This window comes from Scatophagus argus, chromosome 16 (assembly GCF_020382885.2).
Source record: "Scatophagus argus isolate fScaArg1 chromosome 16, fScaArg1.pri, whole genome shotgun sequence".
NCBI lineage: Eukaryota > Metazoa > Chordata > Actinopteri > Scatophagidae > Scatophagus > Scatophagus argus.
Window position 1 is genome coordinate 8,663,109 of NC_058508.1, and position 20,888 is coordinate 8,683,996.

At 38.8% G+C, this 20,888-nt stretch overlaps 2 protein-coding genes across 9 annotated transcripts; both read left to right on the forward strand.

The window, feature by feature from the left end:
- The first annotated feature begins 492 nt into the window (after positions 1–492).
- On the forward strand, positions 493–9,047 carry atf7ip2 (activating transcription factor 7 interacting protein 2). Of its 4 annotated transcripts, none has more exons than XM_046415133.1 (13): positions 771–907; positions 3,684–4,051; positions 5,059–5,140; positions 5,248–5,379; positions 6,195–6,263; positions 6,372–6,409; positions 6,536–6,576; positions 6,679–6,725; positions 6,996–7,041; positions 7,151–7,230; positions 7,394–7,537; positions 7,626–7,819; positions 8,415–9,047. In XM_046415133.1, the coding sequence occupies exons 2-13, from the start codon at positions 3,816–3,818 to the stop codon at positions 8,623–8,625; spliced, it is 1,320 nt and encodes a 439-aa protein (XP_046271089.1). In that variant the 5' UTR covers positions 771–907; positions 3,684–3,815; the 3' UTR covers positions 8,626–9,047. The 4 variants fall into 4 exon arrangements, with proteins under 4 accessions (XP_046271087.1, XP_046271089.1, XP_046271090.1 ...); XM_046415132.1 differs by lacking the exon at positions 771–907 and adding an exon at positions 2,038–2,186; XM_046415131.1 differs by lacking the exon at positions 3,684–4,051 and having other exon boundaries at positions 493–907.
- Positions 9,048–12,045: 2,998 nt separating this feature from the next.
- On the forward strand, positions 12,046–20,465 carry LOC124073137 (NLR family CARD domain-containing protein 3-like). Of its 5 annotated transcripts, none has more exons than XM_046415125.1 (12): positions 12,046–12,200; positions 12,663–12,830; positions 12,941–12,993; positions 13,421–13,657; positions 13,955–15,839; positions 16,043–16,216; positions 16,549–16,704; positions 17,416–17,589; positions 17,836–18,009; positions 18,222–18,395; positions 18,540–18,589; positions 19,313–20,465. In XM_046415125.1, the coding sequence occupies exons 1-12, from the start codon at positions 12,067–12,069 to the stop codon at positions 19,825–19,827; spliced, it is 3,894 nt and encodes a 1,297-aa protein (XP_046271081.1). In that variant the 5' UTR covers positions 12,046–12,066; the 3' UTR covers positions 19,828–20,465. The 5 variants fall into 5 exon arrangements, with proteins under 5 accessions (XP_046271081.1, XP_046271085.1, XP_046271083.1 ...); XM_046415129.1 differs by having other exon boundaries at positions 12,099–12,200; positions 12,529–12,830; XM_046415127.1 differs by having other exon boundaries at positions 12,101–12,200; positions 12,429–12,830.
- Positions 20,466–20,888: the final 423 nt, after the last annotated feature.

The following is a 20,888-nucleotide window of genomic DNA, read 5'->3' on the forward strand; positions in this document are numbered from 1 at the left end:
GTTGGCTGAAAGATAAATTGATTTAATGAATATAACTTTGCCTAGTTGCCCGGGCACTGCTTTTATTGTGAAATCGGTTCGAACTCGCTATTACCAGAATCAGAATCAGCTTTATTTGCCAAGTACGTGTGACCATACAAGGAATTTAACTCCGGATTTTCCTCTCTCCGGTGCACCATACAAAATACAAAATAATAACTAATAATAACAAATAATTAGGAATAAAGTATTTACAAAAAGAAAAAAAACAAGATATAAATATATATATACATGTAGTGCAAACAGTGGAATGATGTAGTGCAAACAGTGTGATGGTTCATACAATGGCAGGTGGATTAAGGCGCGATCAGGGAGACAGCCTGGAGGAAGAAGCTGTTTTTGTGTCTGGTAGTCTTGGCATACAGAGCTCTGTAACGCCTACCAGAGGGAAGCAGATCGCCATAGTGTTACCATTACCATAGTGTCTCATATATGGAGGCACTTGAAAACACTGTGGAGGCTGGCTTGACCGCGTTTTCGAACTGCAGGCTGGCTGGACCGCAGTTATGTCGGCGGTGTGGCGATATTTCAAAGTGGATGATGTTGACAAAAGTAAAGCGAACTGCAAATTATGCTCTGCAAAGTTGTCAAGAGGAGGGACCAAAGCGAGTGCTTTCAACACAACCAATCTCATAAAACACGTAAAAAAACGACACGACGTCGCGTTCAAAGAGTTTGCCAATAGCCGCAAACAGCAACAACCAACTTTGCAGCAAAGTCTGGAAAAGAGGGAGAAGGTTTCAAGAGGCAACCCGCGCGCAGTGAATATAACAGAGGCTCTTACGCAGTACATTGCTCTTGATGACAAGCCATTGTCGATGGTTGATAATGTGGGATTCCGACGTCTTCTCAGCGTAATGGAGCCGAGGTATGAGTTCACCACACCCAGTGTAGTGGCATTAATAAGTACTCTTGTTGGTACTCGGTATCGGCAAGTACTCAAATGTAAGTACTTGTAATTGGATTGAAAAAATGTGGTATCAGTGCATCCCTACTTGTTATACAGTGTTAGTGCCAATACCTGCAGAGAAGATCAAGTAGTGGAAAACAGCTTTGCAAAAGGCATACCCCCCAAAAAACATTCAGGTGACTAAAGCAACTGAGAAGGAAATCAGAAAAAATAATATATGCTAAATTGTGAGTAACAGAAGAATTAAAATTTCAACGGTAAGTAAGAAGCAGCAAGAAAAGATTCTGAAACTGAGTAACCCAGATCATGTCAAAATGATGGCGACAAAGTTGAGCAAAGTGATTCAGTTAAATCTGATAGCTTGTCAGTATTTCTTGTGATTGAAATGATAATATTTTCTGATTGACAAATAGGTTGGATTAACTACAAGGCAAGAAACTACATTTCACAGCCTTCTAAGATTCTTTAAAAGCCACAGCAGGAAAGAAAGACAAAAAAAGGTCCCATAGTGGAATGATAAATGTAAGGAAGCTGTAAAAGACTGTTGAGGAATAAATTAAACAAAGATAATCAAATCAAATTAATAATCAAAGGGGAAAAGGTTCAAGCTGAAAGAGTGCATTGATATTACCCTTTAATAAAACTGGAAAGCAACAGTGTTCATTATCCTAATCTCTCACCTGTGGAAATGGATTGAGAAGTTATTAGTCAGAAGACTTGATTGCTTTCTTGAATTTAGAGGATTAGTTGCACCAAATGATGCAACGTTGTTTTTTGAATGGAAAAGTACATCAGATGAGTGGGACAAAATTGGGAAAATACAGAAAACATACTAATGCACTCTTTGTAATACATTGGAAAGGAAGGACAACTCAAAAGATAGGTAAGGCAGGAAGACAATGAGGTGATTCTGGGAACAACAGGAGAGGAAGTCAGAAAGTTGTTTTATGATATTTGAAACGGATGTGGATATTACATAGGATTTAGGGAGTTTTTTTGTTTGTTTGCTTTTTTCGATAGTCACATATCCTGAACTATATACTCCGATACAATAGGTGGCGGTGTGCACTATAGGGTGTGGTTGAGTATAAATTAAAAAGAAGGAGAAGAAGAAGAAGACAGGAAGACGAAGACGACAACGAACGAGTATGGAACAATAGCTCGAATTTAACAAGGCAACAGAAAGAGCGTTGTATGAGGGTCTGCAGCCCAAAATATTACCAAAATTGCAATTTAAGTAAGTCTTTTGGATACATGTCTTGTGTGCTAAGGTCAGCTAGCTTAGCTGCTAACCTGTTAGATGGACAGTCACCTAGCTAAAAGCTGCAGCTAAGGGTTAAACTAAGTGGTAGCGCCATAGAAACAAAACTTGCCTGGCCACTTATGATATTAATTGCTGTTGGCCAATGTTTTTGGCCAAAAAAAATGTTTTTGTTGTTTTACATGGGGCCAAGACAGAATAACTTAAGTGACACATCACATTAAATGATAATGGGTATCATTAAATCTAACGCTGTCTAAAAGTTTACTCTTTCAAGGGATGTTTTGGGAAATTATCATAATTGTCATGCAAGTTTTGTAGACAATCTTCCCCCACTGTTGGAAGCGTGTATATTTTGGATCACAATCTGGTCTTAATCTGAATTTGTCCATTTTTCTGTTTTGTGTATTTCTGTTGATAGAGCAGTTGAAAACTTTGCAAAGAAGTTTAAAAGACTTAAATGCAGCCCAGACGAAACCCAGCAAAGAGTCGCATATTAGAGAGCAGAGGTGGAAGAAATAACTAACATGTAAACATCACACCATTCAGTGTTGTTCATGAACTAGTTCATAGTTTTTGGGCGAACGTGAACTGAACGTGCTGTATTTCCGCTTGATGAACGTTGTTGTGAACGCGTTCATTCTGGCGTTTGTGAACGGCGTTCTCTCACAGTGTGACTTGGCAAAAATTATCAGAGAAACTGAAAGTGAATATGACAATGATGGCATTCAGTCCCCCAGTGTGGACTGAATGGGCGTCAGCAAAGCCTTAGGGAAATGCCAGTATTTTGAGGGCTGTCGCCTCAATGCTAATGTAAACCCTGATTCAGAATTGGATACGAAGATGAATCTGACATAGTTAGACATCTTTTAACATAGACATGTTAAAACTGATAAAATAATTGCTGTTTGTGGTTCCCTGTGGGCTGTGGCTATCAATTTGATAATCAAAAGATAATAATACATTTTTTTGAATTATGAACTATGAACTGAACTAGTTCATTTTAAAATTTGGGAACTGAACTTTGAATTAGTTCATGTAGAAAATGAACTTTCCCAACACTCCATTTAAAGCCTAAGAAAGAAGAGACACAGCGGTATCATTATAGCTTTTTATAATGACGTACTGAAAAACGTAAATCCTTTTATTTCAGACATGTTTAAATCAATAACTTTTTTTTTTTTACATTTGAATGGTGTCAGACACACCAATGCACCAATTCAGCTGTCAGTAAAATCTAAATCTGATGCAGTGAATACTTAATATACATAACTGACTGTACAAAACTTCTAATTCTACTTCTTCTAATGTATACTTTTACCTCTTAACACAGATATCTGAACAGCAGAGGACAACACGGCATATATTTGGCAAAATTATGTGTCTGTGTGCTTATCAAAAAGCAGCTGAAACAAGGATATAAAAAATGTAGGAGTGAAACAAATTAACAGTGTGATATTTTTTTTTTGCCAGGTTTCAGTCTTTGATGGATTGGTGACAGTATCAGGCCTCCCTCATCATTCACACTCTCTGATGATCCCACACTCTACAAAACTGTATGCAAGCACCTTCTGTCTAGACAGCACACCACAGCTTTAGTAAAATATGGCAGATGCTCAAGATCAAATTCCTGGTTGCACAGGCTTCCAAAAACCAGCTCAAAAGACAGTAAAGCCTTCCACCACAGTCAAGAAACACAAACACTTGTCTCAGAAGCTCTCACACAGATCAACGCAGAGAGCTCGAGTGAACATTGGATTGGCACTGAAAAGGTGGCGTGCACTGAAAGCAGAATATGGAATGAGGTCTGATGCAGAAGTTGCCCTGCGTCTTCTGGATTTGTGAGTTAACCTCCATATTCATCATGATTGCTGAGCAGCTTGCTGAATGCTTACAGCTTGCCAGTTTATTAAATGCATTAAATGCATGAAGCTGGTTTTGTATAGTAGTAGAGTGCTTGCTCAACGGCTTTGTTGCTGCTGCAGTAGTGGCCAGTCATACACAGTACATTGAAGAGAGCTTGTGGTGTGAGCAAAATTATACAAATAATAGTACGAATGGTATATATATTTTTGTTAAGATATTGGTACAAAAAGATTTCAGTTCATGTATAATTTGCCTGGAGTACTTTCAGTAGTATTTGGTACTGTATTATTTCAGTCGATAGCTTAAAGGTGTTGAGTACCGATACCCAGCCTTACCTGCTGCTTGTTGTGCTATTAGCTGTGCTAGACAAACATGGTTTTGCTGTTGCATGAAAGATGAATGAGGAGATGACTGTGTTCTTGGGCTTCTTCCATAAGCCATTAGTAATGAATATGCATTTGCTTATCTACTCTTCTCCATTGCTGCCACAATTAACTCCACTGTGTGTAAACCACAAACTGGTCAGCGTGGGGCAGACTCTATAGGACACACATTTACGCTTCTTATGTGAGTTGTAAACCCCATCGCTGCTCATTTATTCATTTATTTTGAAAATAACTCTCCAGAAGTCAAGAATTCATACATTGATTATGAGAATTTTATGCAAAGGTCTAATACAACAAATGATGAAGTGATTACATATATCTAAAAGTTCACAGGTCAACTTTACTGGTCATTGTTGAGCACTGTAACTCAGGAACAGAAGTGGAGATTGTGACCATATTTCACATATCTTTGGATACTAATTTTGGGTGCCCACCTGTAAAATGTGCTGATTATGTAGAGTTTCTGTGCATGTGTGTGAAACATAAAATTTGTAGCTTCTTTTCCAGCATCGTCCATATTTGAATGGCTGTAGTCCACCACACGCTTATCAACTGAAAACCAGGTGAATCTTGACTTTGTGTCTGTTTGTCTGCAGAAGAAGAAGCATGAAGAGTTTGTCTCCTGGGTCACCTCCCTCTGGATCCAGTGATAAAAAGATTAAATTCTCCCAATCTGAAGTAAGAGACAGTATTGACGATTATTATGTTTATTTCTTTGTTAGTGCGTGGTTACATTTGTCATGTGCCTGCGAGTATGTTGTAGCAGTATGTTTGTGTGTCCACAGGTGCAGACTCTGATTGAGGAGGAGGTGTGCAGAACACTGCATAGGAATGAAACCAAGCTGCGGCATTTAGTAGAAACCGTTGAACAGCTGGATCATGAAGTCAACTATAAAGACTCCATTCAGAAACTGGAGGTCAGTGGAAGTAGTGTTACACATTTTAACCCACCGTAGATGATCTCCATTTTTTTTATTTTAAATTCCTTAATTTAATTTCTCTTATTTTAGTCTTGACCACCAATGGTTTTCCTTGTGTGTGGTGGTGCTTTTTTTTTGTTTTGTTTGTGCACCTTATCGATCATCAGTTGCTTGAATTTTGTTGGTATGTGTGTGTGCCTCCCGATGAATGAAGCTGGCCTCAGCCTACCAAGCACATGAGTAATGTCTGCTAATGCCCTGTCCAATGCTGGAATTTACTTTTTTTCTGCTATGAAAAATTATTTCTTCTTGTTCTTTCCTTCTGTTAACGTCTTAATTCCTCATTTTCATCAACCCCAAAACCCCTCAAAATCATTCTCTTGCCTTTGTGTTTTTTTTTTCCTGCCTCAGCTCATTCTGAATTTGACAGCTACTGGAAAATCTTTTAAGAATGTATTCTTCTGCTTTTTCTGCTTCTTGCTTCTTCCATTGTTGTTTTGCTTGTTTGTTGCTTTCCTCCATTAGATTTAATCCACTTGAAGTGTGAGCAGATGCTTCCTGTCTTTTTCATCCATCCATTTTCTATACCGCTTATCCGTCAGGGTCGGCGGGGTACACCCTGGACTGGTCGCCAGTCAATCGCAGGGCTGCTTTCTATCTTGACATTCACCTTCTTGTCACTGTTATTCTACTATTTCTTATCTCTTTAAACTAATATGAGCAAACATGAATGTGTTGTGTGTGCCTCAAAAGCTAAACTGGTGATAAAGAAGACCCAATAAATTTTTACAGAATGTTCCTCTCCTTCTCAGACTCGAGTGAACATCATAACCCAGAGGGCAGAAGCAGCTCTTGTCTACATGGCAAAGAAAAAGAAAAAGGTTTGATTCAGACAGCGCACACACACAGGAATACATGTGAATTGCATATTGGCTTACGTGCACATTTTTGTTTACAAGTTTATGTAAACAAAAATGTTTGACTTTCAGAGCCCCCTGCCATCTGTTATTAATGTGGACATCATCAGGTATGACGTACCAGGTTCAGCAGTATTAGACCTCACTGGAAGTCACGAAGGCCCTGATTTTTGCTTTGGATTTATTTGCATTTAATCAGTTTTTGAAATTATTTGATTTGCTGTCCAACTCTGTAGGTCGGACTCTGAGGATGAAACCATGGAAACCGAGTCTCAGAGTGAGAGCCCCACAAGCATGTGCGCATTAATGAATATTTGCATTTGCGGAAATCACATGAGTATTTACTCTGTTCTTTTTTTTGTATGTTTTTTTTTTGTAGATAACAAAAGAATGGAGTGCAAGAGTGGGGAGATCTTTCAAACAATGGTAAAAATGTAGTCATTCATTCTGTGTCTCTCACTTTTGTCATTGGAAATCATATTGAATTATCAGCTTCTACAAAAGGCCTAGAAATATTGGGTTAAAATGTCTTCTTATTCATGCAGCAAAAACAGTTTTCACATAGGTCACTGTTCATTACTGCCTTTGTGAAGAATCTACCATGTCCTCTTGAGAAAGAATTAATTGGCTATTAACTTAGAGCATACTCATTATCAGCATTGAGGTTTAAGCTGATTGGTTGCACTTTCTATGCAGGAAACCACAAAAAAGGCTCTGAAGAAAATGCAGGCCGACAATAAAGGTGAGACATTTTTATATGTACAAAATGTTTGGATAGTAATATTTCACCATGCAGTGAGAAAACTGACACGATAAGCTGTTTTATTGTTATGTTGCTTGTTGTTGTACAGCGATGACGGCTGCCATAGAAGATGTAAGTGAGGAGTTGATTCCTCGAGTTCCTGCTTCTGATGGCTCTCCTGAGAGTAAGGTAATGTGCTTCATTATTTGATATTTCATTTTCAAAACATACTACTCACAAATATGTCATTTGTAACTTTCATGTGTTATGTCTTACCTTTCTGGGTTTATTCTCATTGCTTGGTTTGTGTCTGGTCTTTCTTTTCCACAATTTGTTATGATGTTTAATTCAGGGACTCGTAAAGAAAGAGCCAGAAAGTTTGGAGGAAAAAGAAGAGAATTTTGAGGTGGCTGGGCAGTCGCAAGCTGAGATGGTGAAGAAGGAAAGTCTCTCTCCTAGAGATAATAAGGGTCCAATGCCCACATACTTAAAGCAGGTAGTTGATGCTATTATGAGCCCACGGTAGTATTTCACTGGACTGTTTGCTACTCACAATAACCTCCAATGTCTCCACCTTTTTAAAGCCAAAGAGCAAGCTGTTGCATCCTCCTCTTCCATCCACCGCCTTCCCCTCCATCCTCAACATAGAAGCAGCCTTATATAACATCCCCCAGAGACCAGAGGTGCGCCTGGCTCTCATCAGGAAGCCCGCTGGCCTGTCTGTGCTGTGGAACATGCCAGTGAAAGACCCTTTCGCGCCTCCTATGGAGAGTTATGGGTAAGAAGCTGAATGTTGAGTAGGCATGTAGCTCTGCTAGAGACTGCTTCTTTCAAACCAAATTCAGAACTGACTTCTCTGTATTTGTTCCATTCCAATGACTCTAACAAATGCAGCTGAGAAATGTATCATTCCTATGGCTGAAGTTCAGTAGTCGTGACTTTTGCTCTTGACTCTAGCTTGTACTCCCAAGCTTTGTTCCAGATGGGGGAGGGTGTTTTTAAATTTTTAACTGAAAGCTGCTACAACTACTACAAAACTATTCTTACAGATATTACCTATTGATCCAGGACTTTATCTGTCCTCTTGATCAGTTCTTTTTTAGACTTTGGTTGATGGACTAATAGTTTCAGCTGAGCAGGGTTCTGTGATTTTATTTTCAACTACAAATGAGACAAACAGCCACCCTCAACCAGGTCAATTACAGATGTGGCGTATTTTCACGCAGCCGTCTAAAGTATATGACATTATACTGATTGAGTCAAGTATATTCAGATGAAAGCAGAGTTGAGCCAGTCTGTGGGCTTCACTACAGCTCTGTTGCCTTTGTAGGCTTTTTATGCATTCCCTTTCTCCTTCTCTCTTCCCACTGCAGCATCTTCATGACCACAGAAAACGCCAAGGGTAGCGGCGTCTTCTCGAAATGGACTATGCTTGGCGAGGTGGCTGCCATTCCTCTGCCAATATGTGTGATGGTCAGCAAGTACAAGCCTGGGCGCAAGGTGTGTGTCGCTGTGGTGGGCAAAGACAAGTTTGGCCGGTACGGACCGTACAGCGAGGTTGTGACTGCAGCCATACCTGAGTAGATGGGCTCAAGGGAGAGTCCTTTTTGTTGTTGTTGTTGTTTCTGGAGGCACTGTTATAGATTTTTTTTTTTTGCATTTTTCATTTTGAAACAAAACAGTGAAAAAGCACATAAATGTAAATAAAAACTGAACACATACTGCAGTGCCTTCCAGCATTGATTATAGCTCCAATGGAAGCAGTATCTTTCTCTGAGTATTTATCTCATGTGTGTGCTCTGCCTCTATAGAACCCACACACAGTGAAGTGCTAATAAAACAGTTTCATAAGTTTTAATGTCACTTTTTTATAGTTGGTGTGAAAGTCAGTATGGTTTAACCATTAACTTGTTATTCATTCCACACAAAAAAGTGATTCCACAAAATTTTATCATTCTGTGTGCATTTTTTTTATGAGACAATAAAATTGACTGTGTTTAACTGTATGCTCTGCATGGTTTCTTAATTTTTGTCATTAAGTAAAAATCCCAAACATCAGATGTTAACAGCTTCTTAAAATTTAAAGTTAATTTAAAGTTTCAAATACTTCTGACTATTAGGCTGCCCTACACAACCAATCTAAGAGATGTCACGGAAGATGATTTAACATCAAATGTTACACTAAATGACATTTGAAGAGAGTTTTTTTTTTTAAAATAATTTTGAAATTATTAAAAGTCTGGTGGTAATAACTGCTCCTTTGACACCTTCAACCACTGATAAATAATGCAGTGCTGTGTACACTATAATCACTGCCTTTTGAATTTGCACAGCACTATTGATCAATCTCCCAAGCAGCCAGGAGGGGGAGGTGTTGGCTCTGTGTTGGCACTGTGTTTCCACCAGTTAAACACAGTTGAAGCTGATGAAGCACAGCTGGTTTTGGTCAGATAACACCATGTCATTTTCACTCTGATGCAACCCTCGCAACAAACTTTACATTCTTTTGCTCTACTTGGAGCAACGAATTGCAAATAGCAGTTCAGCAATTTTGTTTTCTGGTGTGTGTTAAACATTATTACCTAATGGGCCAGCGAGTACAGTGCTATACTTAAATTCAAGTTGACTTTTGAGAGCTGATACTATAAAATGACATTTTTACATTGTGACTGTATGTTTTTTAAGCTCTCGCTTATGAGATTGAAACCTAGGACAACATTCATCAGTTGAGCACTTAGGGGTGAACCAGCACCTTACAACATAGCTACTGGACTAAGTAACCAACCACTGTACGTGAGGGCATGGAACTGTGTGTCAGACATGGTGGTCTGCAGCACAGGGGCCCTGCAGGGAATGGTCCTGACTCTGTTCCCTGCTCAAGCTGCTGCCCCTGTGACCCGGGTCCGGATGAAGTGGAAGAAGATGGATGGATGGACTCTTAGAAGTACCTGGGCGTTCACCTCAACAGCAAACTGGACTGGACAGACAGCTCCACTGGGCTGCACCTACTAAGGAGACACAAGCAGGTTATGTGACTTAAATTGTGTCTCGTAACGACAAAAACACTTAACAGGACAATACACAATAACTATGAAGTCAAAGCGAAATTAACTTATTTTTTCTTTTCCCTCATTTGTAAACATGTCGCAAATTTATAGTTGGCTGAATTTACTTGTGTTTGTAATTATGACATTCACTACTTAGCTTCTCCCCATCTTTGAGTGAGATGTACGCACCCATGTGACGCAGTTACTTTAGTCTTACCTGCATCACCTTTTGGAGTTACCTGCTCTCCTGCAGACCAGAATACATGTATAATGCATACACAAATGGGAAGAGTTGTAACCATTTGGACTTATGGGTTGTTCCTTTTGTGCTGCTGGTCAAGCACAGTTTGATATTATGCTGTCTATGAAAGAGTGGGAGTGCAGCTGTAAAGGGAGTCATTAGACCCACACTGAATGCCTGCTCCCAGCATCAGCAATAGTCTGTGCGTTATGTGTGTGTCTCCGCTCCACCAGCAGGACCCAGTGGGGAAACACAGCAGAGTGATGGGCCTCCTAAGACCACTTAAAAACACACACCCACATTCACACTGACACATGAATACGTGCACACACAGTAGCCTAATTAGAGCTGACAGCAGAAGAGAGGGAGCTTATGAAAAGAGGGTGAGGAAAGGAGGAGTGCAGAAAAGCCAGATAGTGAAAGCAGAGGTGGAGCAGGGAGAGTGATTAAGGAACCAATGCATTCTTTAAAGTTCTAAAGTGAAGTGTTGGCAAAATGGTGACCTGCTTCTTCAGTCCCTTCCCTCTTGTAAAATTGATGATGTGTAATATTATCTCTTTCATAAATGCATGCTTGGAAACACAGGTCTACTTCTATTAATTTTGTACCTTTGGACTCTTGACATTTATGGTATATTTTTAGACATTCAACTGTTCAATCTATGAAAATGAATTTCTGCTACATAATAACTCAAAGTCTCAGATAGGTTAAACAGAATGTATTCTACTCAAATTTGTGTCATCAAACATCGGTGTGGTGTTTCTTACTGGACAGAGAGGCACCCAGACCCAACACCGCACTCAGGCGCCGAAGAACCTGTAAAATGATTATATAGAAAATCATCAGTAATGTAAAATGTAAAATGTATGGATGTAAAATGTACTGGATATAATCAGACTTAAACAATATCTTGACTTATTATTATTATTTATATATATATATGAACAGATCAGTTGTAAGGGATAGGAGTAAAGTGAAAATGGTATGTCACACCCATACACGAGGTGATTGTTTAAATGCAACCACAGAGAAGTGGTTGCAAGATTTGTGAACAAAGTGATTAAATTATACATTTCCACATTATTCATAACACCATTTTTAACACTGTTAAAAGTAGTCCACACATTAAAGACGTTGATCTACGCTTAACAGCGCCAAATCATCTCTACAAATGATTAATCTATGTGCTGTAAAAATTTTGAAACTTCTATAAAGAGTTGCCTACCTCTCAAACTCTGCTTTACTCCTTCACCAACGTTACTAATCCCACCTTTAGCGTTGTCCAAAGGAGGCAAAAATATAATGACATGAGAAAATTATTTAAAATTTGGACAAAAAATTGCAGTATTAAAACTATACATGACTGCAAAATTGAGAAGATCTTCAATTTGAAGCCAAAAAGACAGCTGATAAGTCCAGTGGTCAGTGACCACCACAGGCAGTGCTTAGACTGTACACCACACTGTTTGTATGTGAGACCCATGTGAACCATAAAAACCCTCTGCCAAAATGCAACAGAGTTTAGTGAATGTCTGGATAATTATTAACTAAAGGACAGCTGCCAACTCACTGGCTTTAATGTATGATGTGTCTTTCTGTCCAAAAAGTAGGCAAAATGGACAAATTGACTTTGAGGCTGCTGGACAATGCACTAAAAATAGAGTTCATATGGAGCAGGCGGGAGCAGAGTAAAAGACCCCCCCCCCCAAACACACACACTGGCACACACGCACTTGGATGGGTCCGCCCACCAAACGTTGCTTCCTGTATATGCTGAAATTTCACTTTAACTGTATCGTTCGCCCACAGTCACTGAAAAATGCAGCACAATCTTTCCTGCTGCAGCTGAACGCAGGACCTCAGACACAAAGGTAAATTAACACTTTTGAATGTCTTTGTGTCTGTTTGTGTGTGTCAAATATCTTATGTGTTTTGGTTAAAAGCACCAAGAGTTGTTTTAGATTCAAGGGTGATAAAAATAACGACCAAAGTCTAAAGTCTTACCGATCTACTGCATCACATTCATGGCACATTATGTTTCAAATTAATAGTAAAACATAAGATGGGTGCAAATCAAAAATGTTGTTTCACTTTAACAGGGACATCCGTTGTACACATAATGACAGCAGGTTTGGCTGTTCTGAGGACAACATGTTTATAGTGGAGCGTGTTGATATTTAAATATTTTCCAAGTGACAGAGCTGAGACTGCAGACACAACATCATGGGGAGCCAATGTTCAACGCTCAGGAAAACTAAAAGAAAGAAAGACCAGGAGAAAGATGAACTTTCCACCAGAGTGGAAAATGGAGAAACATCTTCTCTTCTCCATAGACAGCCATCTCTGCAAAAGAATGAGGAAGTCAGTAAGGAGGCAACAGAGGACACTTTGAGGAGAAATGACGATGAGGAAGTCACGTCCTGTCACAAACAGGGTTGTGGTGAGAAAAGCAGAGCTCTGCCCCATGTTTTACCACAGTGTACTGCAGTTGGCACCCCAAGGTGAGACTTACACCATTTCTGCATGGACACTAACACAAAAACTATGGTTTAAATCATTATTAACCAATAAATCTTTAAAGATATAGATAGATGTTTTTGTCATTTGTCAGATCTTCCCTGTCTGAATTATGTGATCCTGCCTCAACCATCACAGAGGAGAAACGTGAGTTGCAGTTAATAATTTGATGAGTAAACACTATCTTGATTTCAACTGGTGATCATAAAATGCCAGTCACAAGTACACTATATAGACAATAGTATTTAGACACACCTCTTTATGGGGCTGTTTTTCAGGGGTTGGTCTTTTGGACAAAGCAATGCTTCCAAGATTGTGACAACAGTTTGGTGAAGGCTCTTTTCTATTCCAGCATGACTGTGCACAGTCATGTTGAAGCATGAAGCTGTAATATCTGCAAAGCTGTTGTTGTATTTCAAATGCAATGCCATCAAAGCCCCTGTTGGTGTAATGGTCAGGTGCCCCAATACCTTTGTCTATATAGTGTGCGTACATCCTGCTGCATGCTTGTGACATGTAGCTGTTACCACAATATGATAACATGTGCCATGATGCGTTTGTTGTCTTTTAAAAGATGCTAACTGGGTGGACAACAACAGGGCAAAGCTCATTCAGAGCGTCACTTTAGTGATGGTAATAGCAGATGAGATGATCCAGCAGAAGATAATTCATAATGAGACATACAGCAAGATCAAGGCTGCCGGGACCACCCAGGAGCAGATGAGGGAGCTCTATGGTGTCCTAACAACTACAAAAGCTAAATCTGCCTTCTATAGAATCCTTAAGGACATTCAGCCAGAAATATGTGAATGTAAGTGAGTTGTTTTTTTTTTTTTTACCTTTGCTGAGGCCTTTGTGTAAAACGTAATAACATAATATCAGTAGTTAGTGTAAAATAAACTGACTGGTGCCATCAGCAGATACTCTTCAGCCATAAAACACTGACCCAAGCCATGAAACTTAATGTCTGATGAGGTAGCTTGGTGATAAAACATTGTCGTGACTTTAATGCTTTAATGAGCTCAAATGCACCACGAAGTTCAAAATAGTGCTGTGGTCCTTAAGCAACTGCTTTGATTGTGTTTTGACATCAACTCTTTCATTGCAGCAGAGGATATCATCAAAGAAGTCATCAAGAAACACAAAGAGTATCTGAAGGAAAAGTTTAGATATGAGTTTGAAGGCATTGAGAAAGATCAGAAGGATGCAAAATCACTGTACAAAATTTACACAGAGCTTCACATTATACAGGGAGAGAGTGAACATGTCAATTACGAACACGAGATCTGGGAGATTGAAGATAAGACGAAGAGTCAAACATATGACGGCACTAAAATCAACTGCAACGAAATCTTTGGAAGTATACCAGTAGATAACATGGCACCTGGGCAAGACAGAAGAGAAGTGAGAGCTATCAGAACTGTGATGACAAAGGGAATAGCTGGAATTGGAAAAACTGTCTCAGTGAAGAAGTTCATCCTTGACTGGGCAGATGGGAAAGCCAATCGAGGCTTGGACTTCATCTTTGTGCTACCATTCAGGGAGCTGAATCTGGTGAAAGAGGATCAGTTTAGCCTGGAGACACTTGTGAAAGACTTTCATCCAGAGCTGAAAAACACAGCAGTTGCAAGAATATTTAATAATCACAAAGTTTTGTTCATTTTTGATGGTCTTGATGAAAGCCAACTTAATCTTCATTTCAAAGAAACCAAAAAACTGTCAGATGCCACTCAGAAATCATCAGTGGACACTCTGGTGACCAACCTCATCCGGGAACATCTTCTTCCCTCTGCCTTTGTCTGGATAACCTCAAGACCAGGAGCAGTTCATCTTATACCTCGCCAGTATGTCTACCTGTGGACTGAGGTCAGAGGGTTTAATGATGAACAAAAAAAACAGTACTTCAGGAAGAGAATTGAGGACAAGGCAATCGCTGAAAGAATTATTAACAACATTATGATGTCCCGCAGCTTATACATTATGTGTCACATTCCTATCTTCTGTTGGCTTGCAGCAAAAGTTCTTGTTTATTTGCTGCTAAAAATGGACAACACTCAAGAAGAGAACATAAAGATACCCACAACTCTTACTGAGATGTACACACACTTCCTTAGCATTCAAATGCAGGTAGCAACAGAAAAGTATGACATCCAAAATGAGTTTGACACAGAGGAGATCTTCATTTCAAATGAAGAATTCATTTTTAAATTAGGCAGGATGGCATTTGAATATCTGAAAGAGGGCAAAATCATCTTTACTGGCAATGATCTGAAAAACTATGACATTGACATACGCAAAGCTGGAGTTCACTGTGGGTTGTGCACAGAGATATTAAAAGAGGAGAATGTGTTCCACACAAGAAAACTGTACTGTTTTGTACATTTAACAGTCCAGGAGTACTTTGCTGCTCTCTTTGTGTACCGAAGTTTTGCAAGCAAAAAAATACACTCCTTAAGCCTCAAGGATTTCCTGCTTATAGGGTCTGAGGAACACCTCAAGCCTATCTTGGACGCTGATCCAGTTGATTTACCTTTGAACGAGCTGATGGAAATTTCAATAGCTAATTCAACTCTGAGAAAAACAGGAGAACTGGACATGTTCCTCAGGTTCCTCATTGGCATGTCTGCACGGTCAACACAAGAACTACTTCAAGGCCTGATTCAGCAAACAGAGGAACACTCGGAAGTTGTTGAGGAAATTAGAACAAGTCTAATAGAAATAGATTTAGGGGACTGCTCTCCTGAAAGATGTCTGAACCTTGTTCACTGCCTGATGGAGCTGAAAGATAGTTCCCTACATGATATGATGCAGCAGTATCTGAAGCCAAATCACTACCCAGAAACCCAGCTCTCCCCTGTTCAGTGCTCAGTTCTGGCTGACTGCATTCTAATGTCAAACAGGCCTCTGGATGACTTTGACCTGAAAAAATACAGACCATCAGCCAAAGGTCTTTTTAGGCTTCTCCCAGCTGTGAGGAACTGTAGAAAAGCAAGGTGAGTTGGTGACCTAAACTGCTACTTTTACTTAGCACTTAACAAAAAAGAAAGAGAAAACACAGACACAATGCGTGCCATGTAAGCTGAAAGGAAGGATTAGGCTACTCCTGTTTGTTTTTTGTATATTTTTTTGTATAATATTAGTATTAGTTTTCATCGCAAATGTTGATCATTCATGATTGGCTTTTTAATTTCTGCAGAATCTCAGGGGTGGACCTTACTGTTTGGCCATGTGAAACAATCTCCTCAGCGCTACGAATGCCAAACTCTGTGCTAACTGAACTGCATATGATAAATAGTATATTTTATGACGAAGGTACAAAGATCTTGATTGATGGACTGATGGACTCTCAGTGTACACTGAAAGCTCTGAGGTTAGTAAAATTAATATTTGTTCCTATTTGTCTTTTCTGTTCCTCATTTGTAGTAGTTTTTTTCTATGCATTTGTGTAAGAAGTGAAGTAAGCAATTTTGTTTCGTCAAGCACAGCATTTTGTGTGCCCCATTTTGTTGACTTGGCTTAGATTTTGCTTGATTTGGTCATTTTTCCTTTAGTTTCATGCTTTGTTATGAGAAAGTAGGCTATGTAGTTAAATAGATTCTTTAAAGCAGAGGCCTGCTACTTACTTGCAAAGCTGTGGACTTGGCAGCATGCTGCTTCTGCAACACTTGGGAAACATATTGTTTTTCTCCTCTGTGTTTGTAGTCTCTCAGGTTACGGACACTCACAAGAACAAAAGATGGCATCAGCTATCAGATCAGTCTTCTCAAATCTAAGAGAACTGGAGCTGAGTGGCAACATCCTGGGAGGATCATTATGCCCTCTGCTTTCTGATGGGTTAGGCCAACTGGAGAAGCTCATGTAAGTGTCAGCATGATCAGTTAGAGCCAAGGCTGTGACTAATAGCTGCTCAACTTCATCATACTATTTTTAATTTGACAGCTGCAGCAGAAAGTATCCTTAACCTTTGGAAAATGGCCTATGTCCTATGACCTTTGGTCATTCCAGTATCGACTAATTTCTAAACCAAATCTTGTTTAGAAAAAGAATTAGACAGACTAACAATTTCTTAGAGTTTTGGGTCACTCTCAAAACACAAAACTCACAAAATTTAACAGTTTCTTAAACCATGTTTCAAAAAAACAAAAAAATATCTAATTCAGATTGTTGCACACAACATTAGTACAGTCCACAGCACTGTTTATTTACACTATTTACCAGGATATCTTACAAGTCTTACTATAACTAAAGCTCACACTGTACTACTTTCTAAAATTATCTGGTCTTTAAAAATCGACATATTAATACTGAGATTGGGAAAGTGGCTTTGAAATATTATTTCCAGAAAAGTGAAATGTGAATTAGAAAGGGCTGCTCCATTTTCTGAAATTTATGACCCTTTTGACTGGCTGTTGTTTTTTCTTTGACTGTTATATAGTTTGTTACATTTTACATGTTTTATGTATATTTTGCACATGCATGTATTGTTTTATATAATAAATAAACATCCATTGTTTTTGTTAATTAATATATATATATATAATGTCATTTTTATCACCTCTTCACCAATAGACTGAACCGAAATGCTAACATTGTAGCAATCTGTAAGAAGCTGGAGACAGCGTTCACATCCAACCCATGTTACCTGCAAGCGCTGGAACTGAGTTACACCAGCGTTACAGATACAGAAATGGAGATCCTCTGTTCTGGGCTGATGAGCACAAACTGTAATCTGGGGACATTAAGGTATAAGACTGCATTACATTGCACTGCCTGTGTTTTACAATTCTAACAAGTCTTAATTACAGCTGCAATATCATTCCCAATGGAACAAAGAAAGTTAATTGTGACTATGTAGGTGGCTAATTAAAAAACTAAATGCTTCTCTATTTTGATTTATATTTTTCATTTGTAAATATATAATGTAAATATATGTAAAAATATGCATAGTATGTAATGTAATTAAATTACATTGCTACATTTGTCATTCAGTCTCAGTCACAACAGGCTCACTGAGAAAGGCTGCAAGACGCTGGCCTCAGCGCTCAGTTCCAAACCGTCTTCCCTGACAGAGCTGGACCTGAGCTACAATGACCTACAGGACCCAGGAGTGAAGGCACTCTGTAGTGCACTGATGAACCCATACTGTGCTTTGAAAACACTAAGGTCAGTGAAATTAATAGCCTTTCAAGTTCTTTTTGTCATATACACAACAATTACATTGAAGCAGCTGTTGGAAATTAAATGCTTAGTTCTTCAAAAAGCTGAAAAGACCAATCAAATAGAACTTGTGTCATGTTAACAAGTGGAAATTGCTTCTTGGTTCTGATAAGAGAACGTTCCGCATGTCTAAAATGTCAGTTGTTTGATTTCTGTAGGCTATCATTCTGTAAAGTGACGGGAGATGGATGTGCCTCCCTGACGTCAGCTCTGAGGTCAGATCACTGCAGTCTCAGGGAGCTGGACTTGAGCTTTAATCACCTGGAAGATTCTGGCGTCAAAGTGCTGACTGAAATACAGAGCAATTCCTGCTACAGTCTGGAAAAGCTCAGGTAAGCTCAAACAGGTAAATCTAAAAGAAACATTTGTACCATTATCCAAACTTAGAGAGCCAGACCCACTTTATTCATTGGATCTGAAGTGTACATGAGACAGTGGTTGATGTTTCCACCTGCTGTGTCTCTTTTTCCCATCAGCGTGGAACAAAGTGAAGAGTGCTGGTTCGACTTGAAGCTACTGAGAAAGTGTAAGAATTATCACCATTTTCATCCTTGTTTTTGATTAAAGGCTAAAACTGTGATGTTCTAACATGTGTGCAAATTTTAGTATGCAAATGCAAGAAGTCTTAAAATCTTTCAAATCCCGATGTAAGGGTATCATGTGTGGGACTGTTATAGTGGGGGAGAAGTTTAAAAAAAAAATAAATAAATAAAAAAAATAGTCCCACTGTAACAGAGTTGTTTATTTCTTCTGTACTTTTGTGTACATAATTATGACTGTTTAGAAACATTAAGATGCTTTGTGGTTTTTGAGTGTGAGCAATGCTTTAATATCTGTGTTTGTGGGCTACTGTTCAAATATCACTGTGTTGTCTGCTTTGGTGATGTTTTACTCTGCTTTATGTGTTGATTAATAATGTTATAATGTGATTTCTGTTCTCTTTTCCAGTTAATTTGTTTTCTAGTTTTCTTTTCTGGTTATTTTTGGTTGGTTTGGACATGAGGGCTCATGTTGCTGGTGTTTCACTGGTGACTAATGCTCTTTAATTTAACAGTAGTCGTATGTCGTATAGCATTTTTTTTCCTGTCAGAGCATTTTCACATAATCCAGGGGGGTTTGACAGAGATGTGATGCATCTATAATTTAATGATCCACATGATAATTTAATGATCCATTTTATTGAAATGATCAGAGATTAAGAAGCACAGCACAATACTCTAATTAACTGTTTTTCCTGTATTGATTGCAGACGCCTGTGATCTGACACTGGACCCCAAAACAGCGGGCATTAATTTACTTTTGACAGAGAAGAACAAAAAGGCAACATTTGTTCAAGAGAGGCAGTCATATCCTGATAATCCAGAAAGATTTCACTGCCGTCAAGTACTGTGTGAAGAGGGTCTGAGTGGTCGGCATTACTGGGAGGTTGAGTGTGTTTCAGCTGACGTTGGAGTGGCATATAAAAGTATAGACCGAAATGGAGATGCGTCAAGTGAATTTTCTCTGGGAAAAAACGAAAACTCTTGGTGCTGGTTTTCTGGAGGGAGAATTTATCATAACAACTCTGAAATTACTGTATCACACTCCACACACAGAAGTACGATAGGAGTGTATCTGGACTGGCCACTGGGTATTCTGTCCTTTTTTGAGGTCTTTCCTGATACACTGACTCACCTGTACACTGTCCATACAACTTTTACTGAACCTCTCCATCCTGGTTTTCATCTGGGTGATGGTTCAATTTACATTTGTAAAATAAAGTAATCAAAAATCTTTGTCACTCAAAAACAGCCAATCTGTGCTGGTTAGATGAAAAAAACACTGATACTAATACATTTAATACTTTGTGAAAGTAAGGACAAATAAACAGTCAAGTATTGCTCAACCTAGAAAATAACACACACACACACACACAAACACACCTGGATCTCCTGAACCAGTGATACTCCTCTTCACAGTAGCAGACCAGATGCAGCTTGTACATGCTGATTTGCATTCCTTCTCACCCTTCACTCCTTTCTTGCCTACTTTTATTTTTAACTGACATGCCAGAATATGTTCATCTGCAAGCTTCCTGTTGGAATGTGATTTTTATCCTTATCTGATGTCGAGTCAAAAGTGAAACTACATGCACTAAGAAAGAGTCTCCTCTTCCCTGCTTCTTGAATATGAATTCTTTTTTATGTACTCTGTACAGCATGTGTGTTTTAAGATAAACTGGGAGGACAGATGGAAAGTTCAGGAACATGTTTGTGTGCATGGATTTTAGAGGAAATACCTTGTGACTGTAACACTTAGTTTTGAATGCTGTTATATTTGGAGAGGGATCTCTGTGTGTGACCTTTCATTTTGAAAAATTGTTGTCTAATTTTATTGAAGTCTAATAATAATGCTAAAAATAACAACATTTTTCTTGTGTGTGCATGTGAGTGCAGATTTCAGCATAGACAGACATGGAGGGTATAGTGTTGTTACAAATACACAGAGAAAACCACAACCCATATATAATCATATTCTACTGCAGAACACTTGAACACTGCGCACAGAAAGAACCAAGAGGGGGCTGTCTAATCAGTTTAAATAGTAATGTCACACAAACTTATTACACATACGTTACAAAGACATAGAAGAAAATGATTTTGTGATGATAGCCACTGAAAAGTAATGTACTACTATTGAGCGACAGTACAAAGAAATTGACAAGTTGAGGGGCTTTAAGAATGACTACATTTGTTTACTTAAAAGCAGAAATTCCAGTTTTGCATCCAGGATGTTCCTGGATATTTTTAGACAACAATGAACAGTGAAATGAAAGAGGACTTCTT

Bases quoted from the DNA above. Each gene is read 5' to 3' on its own strand.
- atf7ip2 (XM_046415131.1), top strand. From the start codon at position 546: ATGTCGGCGGTGTGGCGATATTTCAAAGTGGATGATGTTGACAAAAGT. The intron at 6,410-6,535 runs GTATGACGTACC...CCAACTCTGTAG, and splicing joins ATTAATGTGGACATCATCAG to GTCGGACTCTGAGGATGAAA. The intron at 6,726-6,995 runs GTAAAAATGTAG...CTTTCTATGCAG, and splicing joins GGGAGATCTTTCAAACAATG to GAAACCACAAAAAAGGCTCT.
- LOC124073137 (XM_046415125.1), top strand. From the start codon at position 12,067: ATGGGTCCGCCCACCAAACGTTGCTTCCTGTATATGCTGAAATTTCAC. The intron at 12,994-13,420 runs GTGAGTTGCAGT...GTCTTTTAAAAG, and splicing joins AACCATCACAGAGGAGAAAC to ATGCTAACTGGGTGGACAAC. The intron at 16,705-17,415 runs GTAAGTGTCAGC...CTTCACCAATAG, and splicing joins GGCCAACTGGAGAAGCTCAT to ACTGAACCGAAATGCTAACA.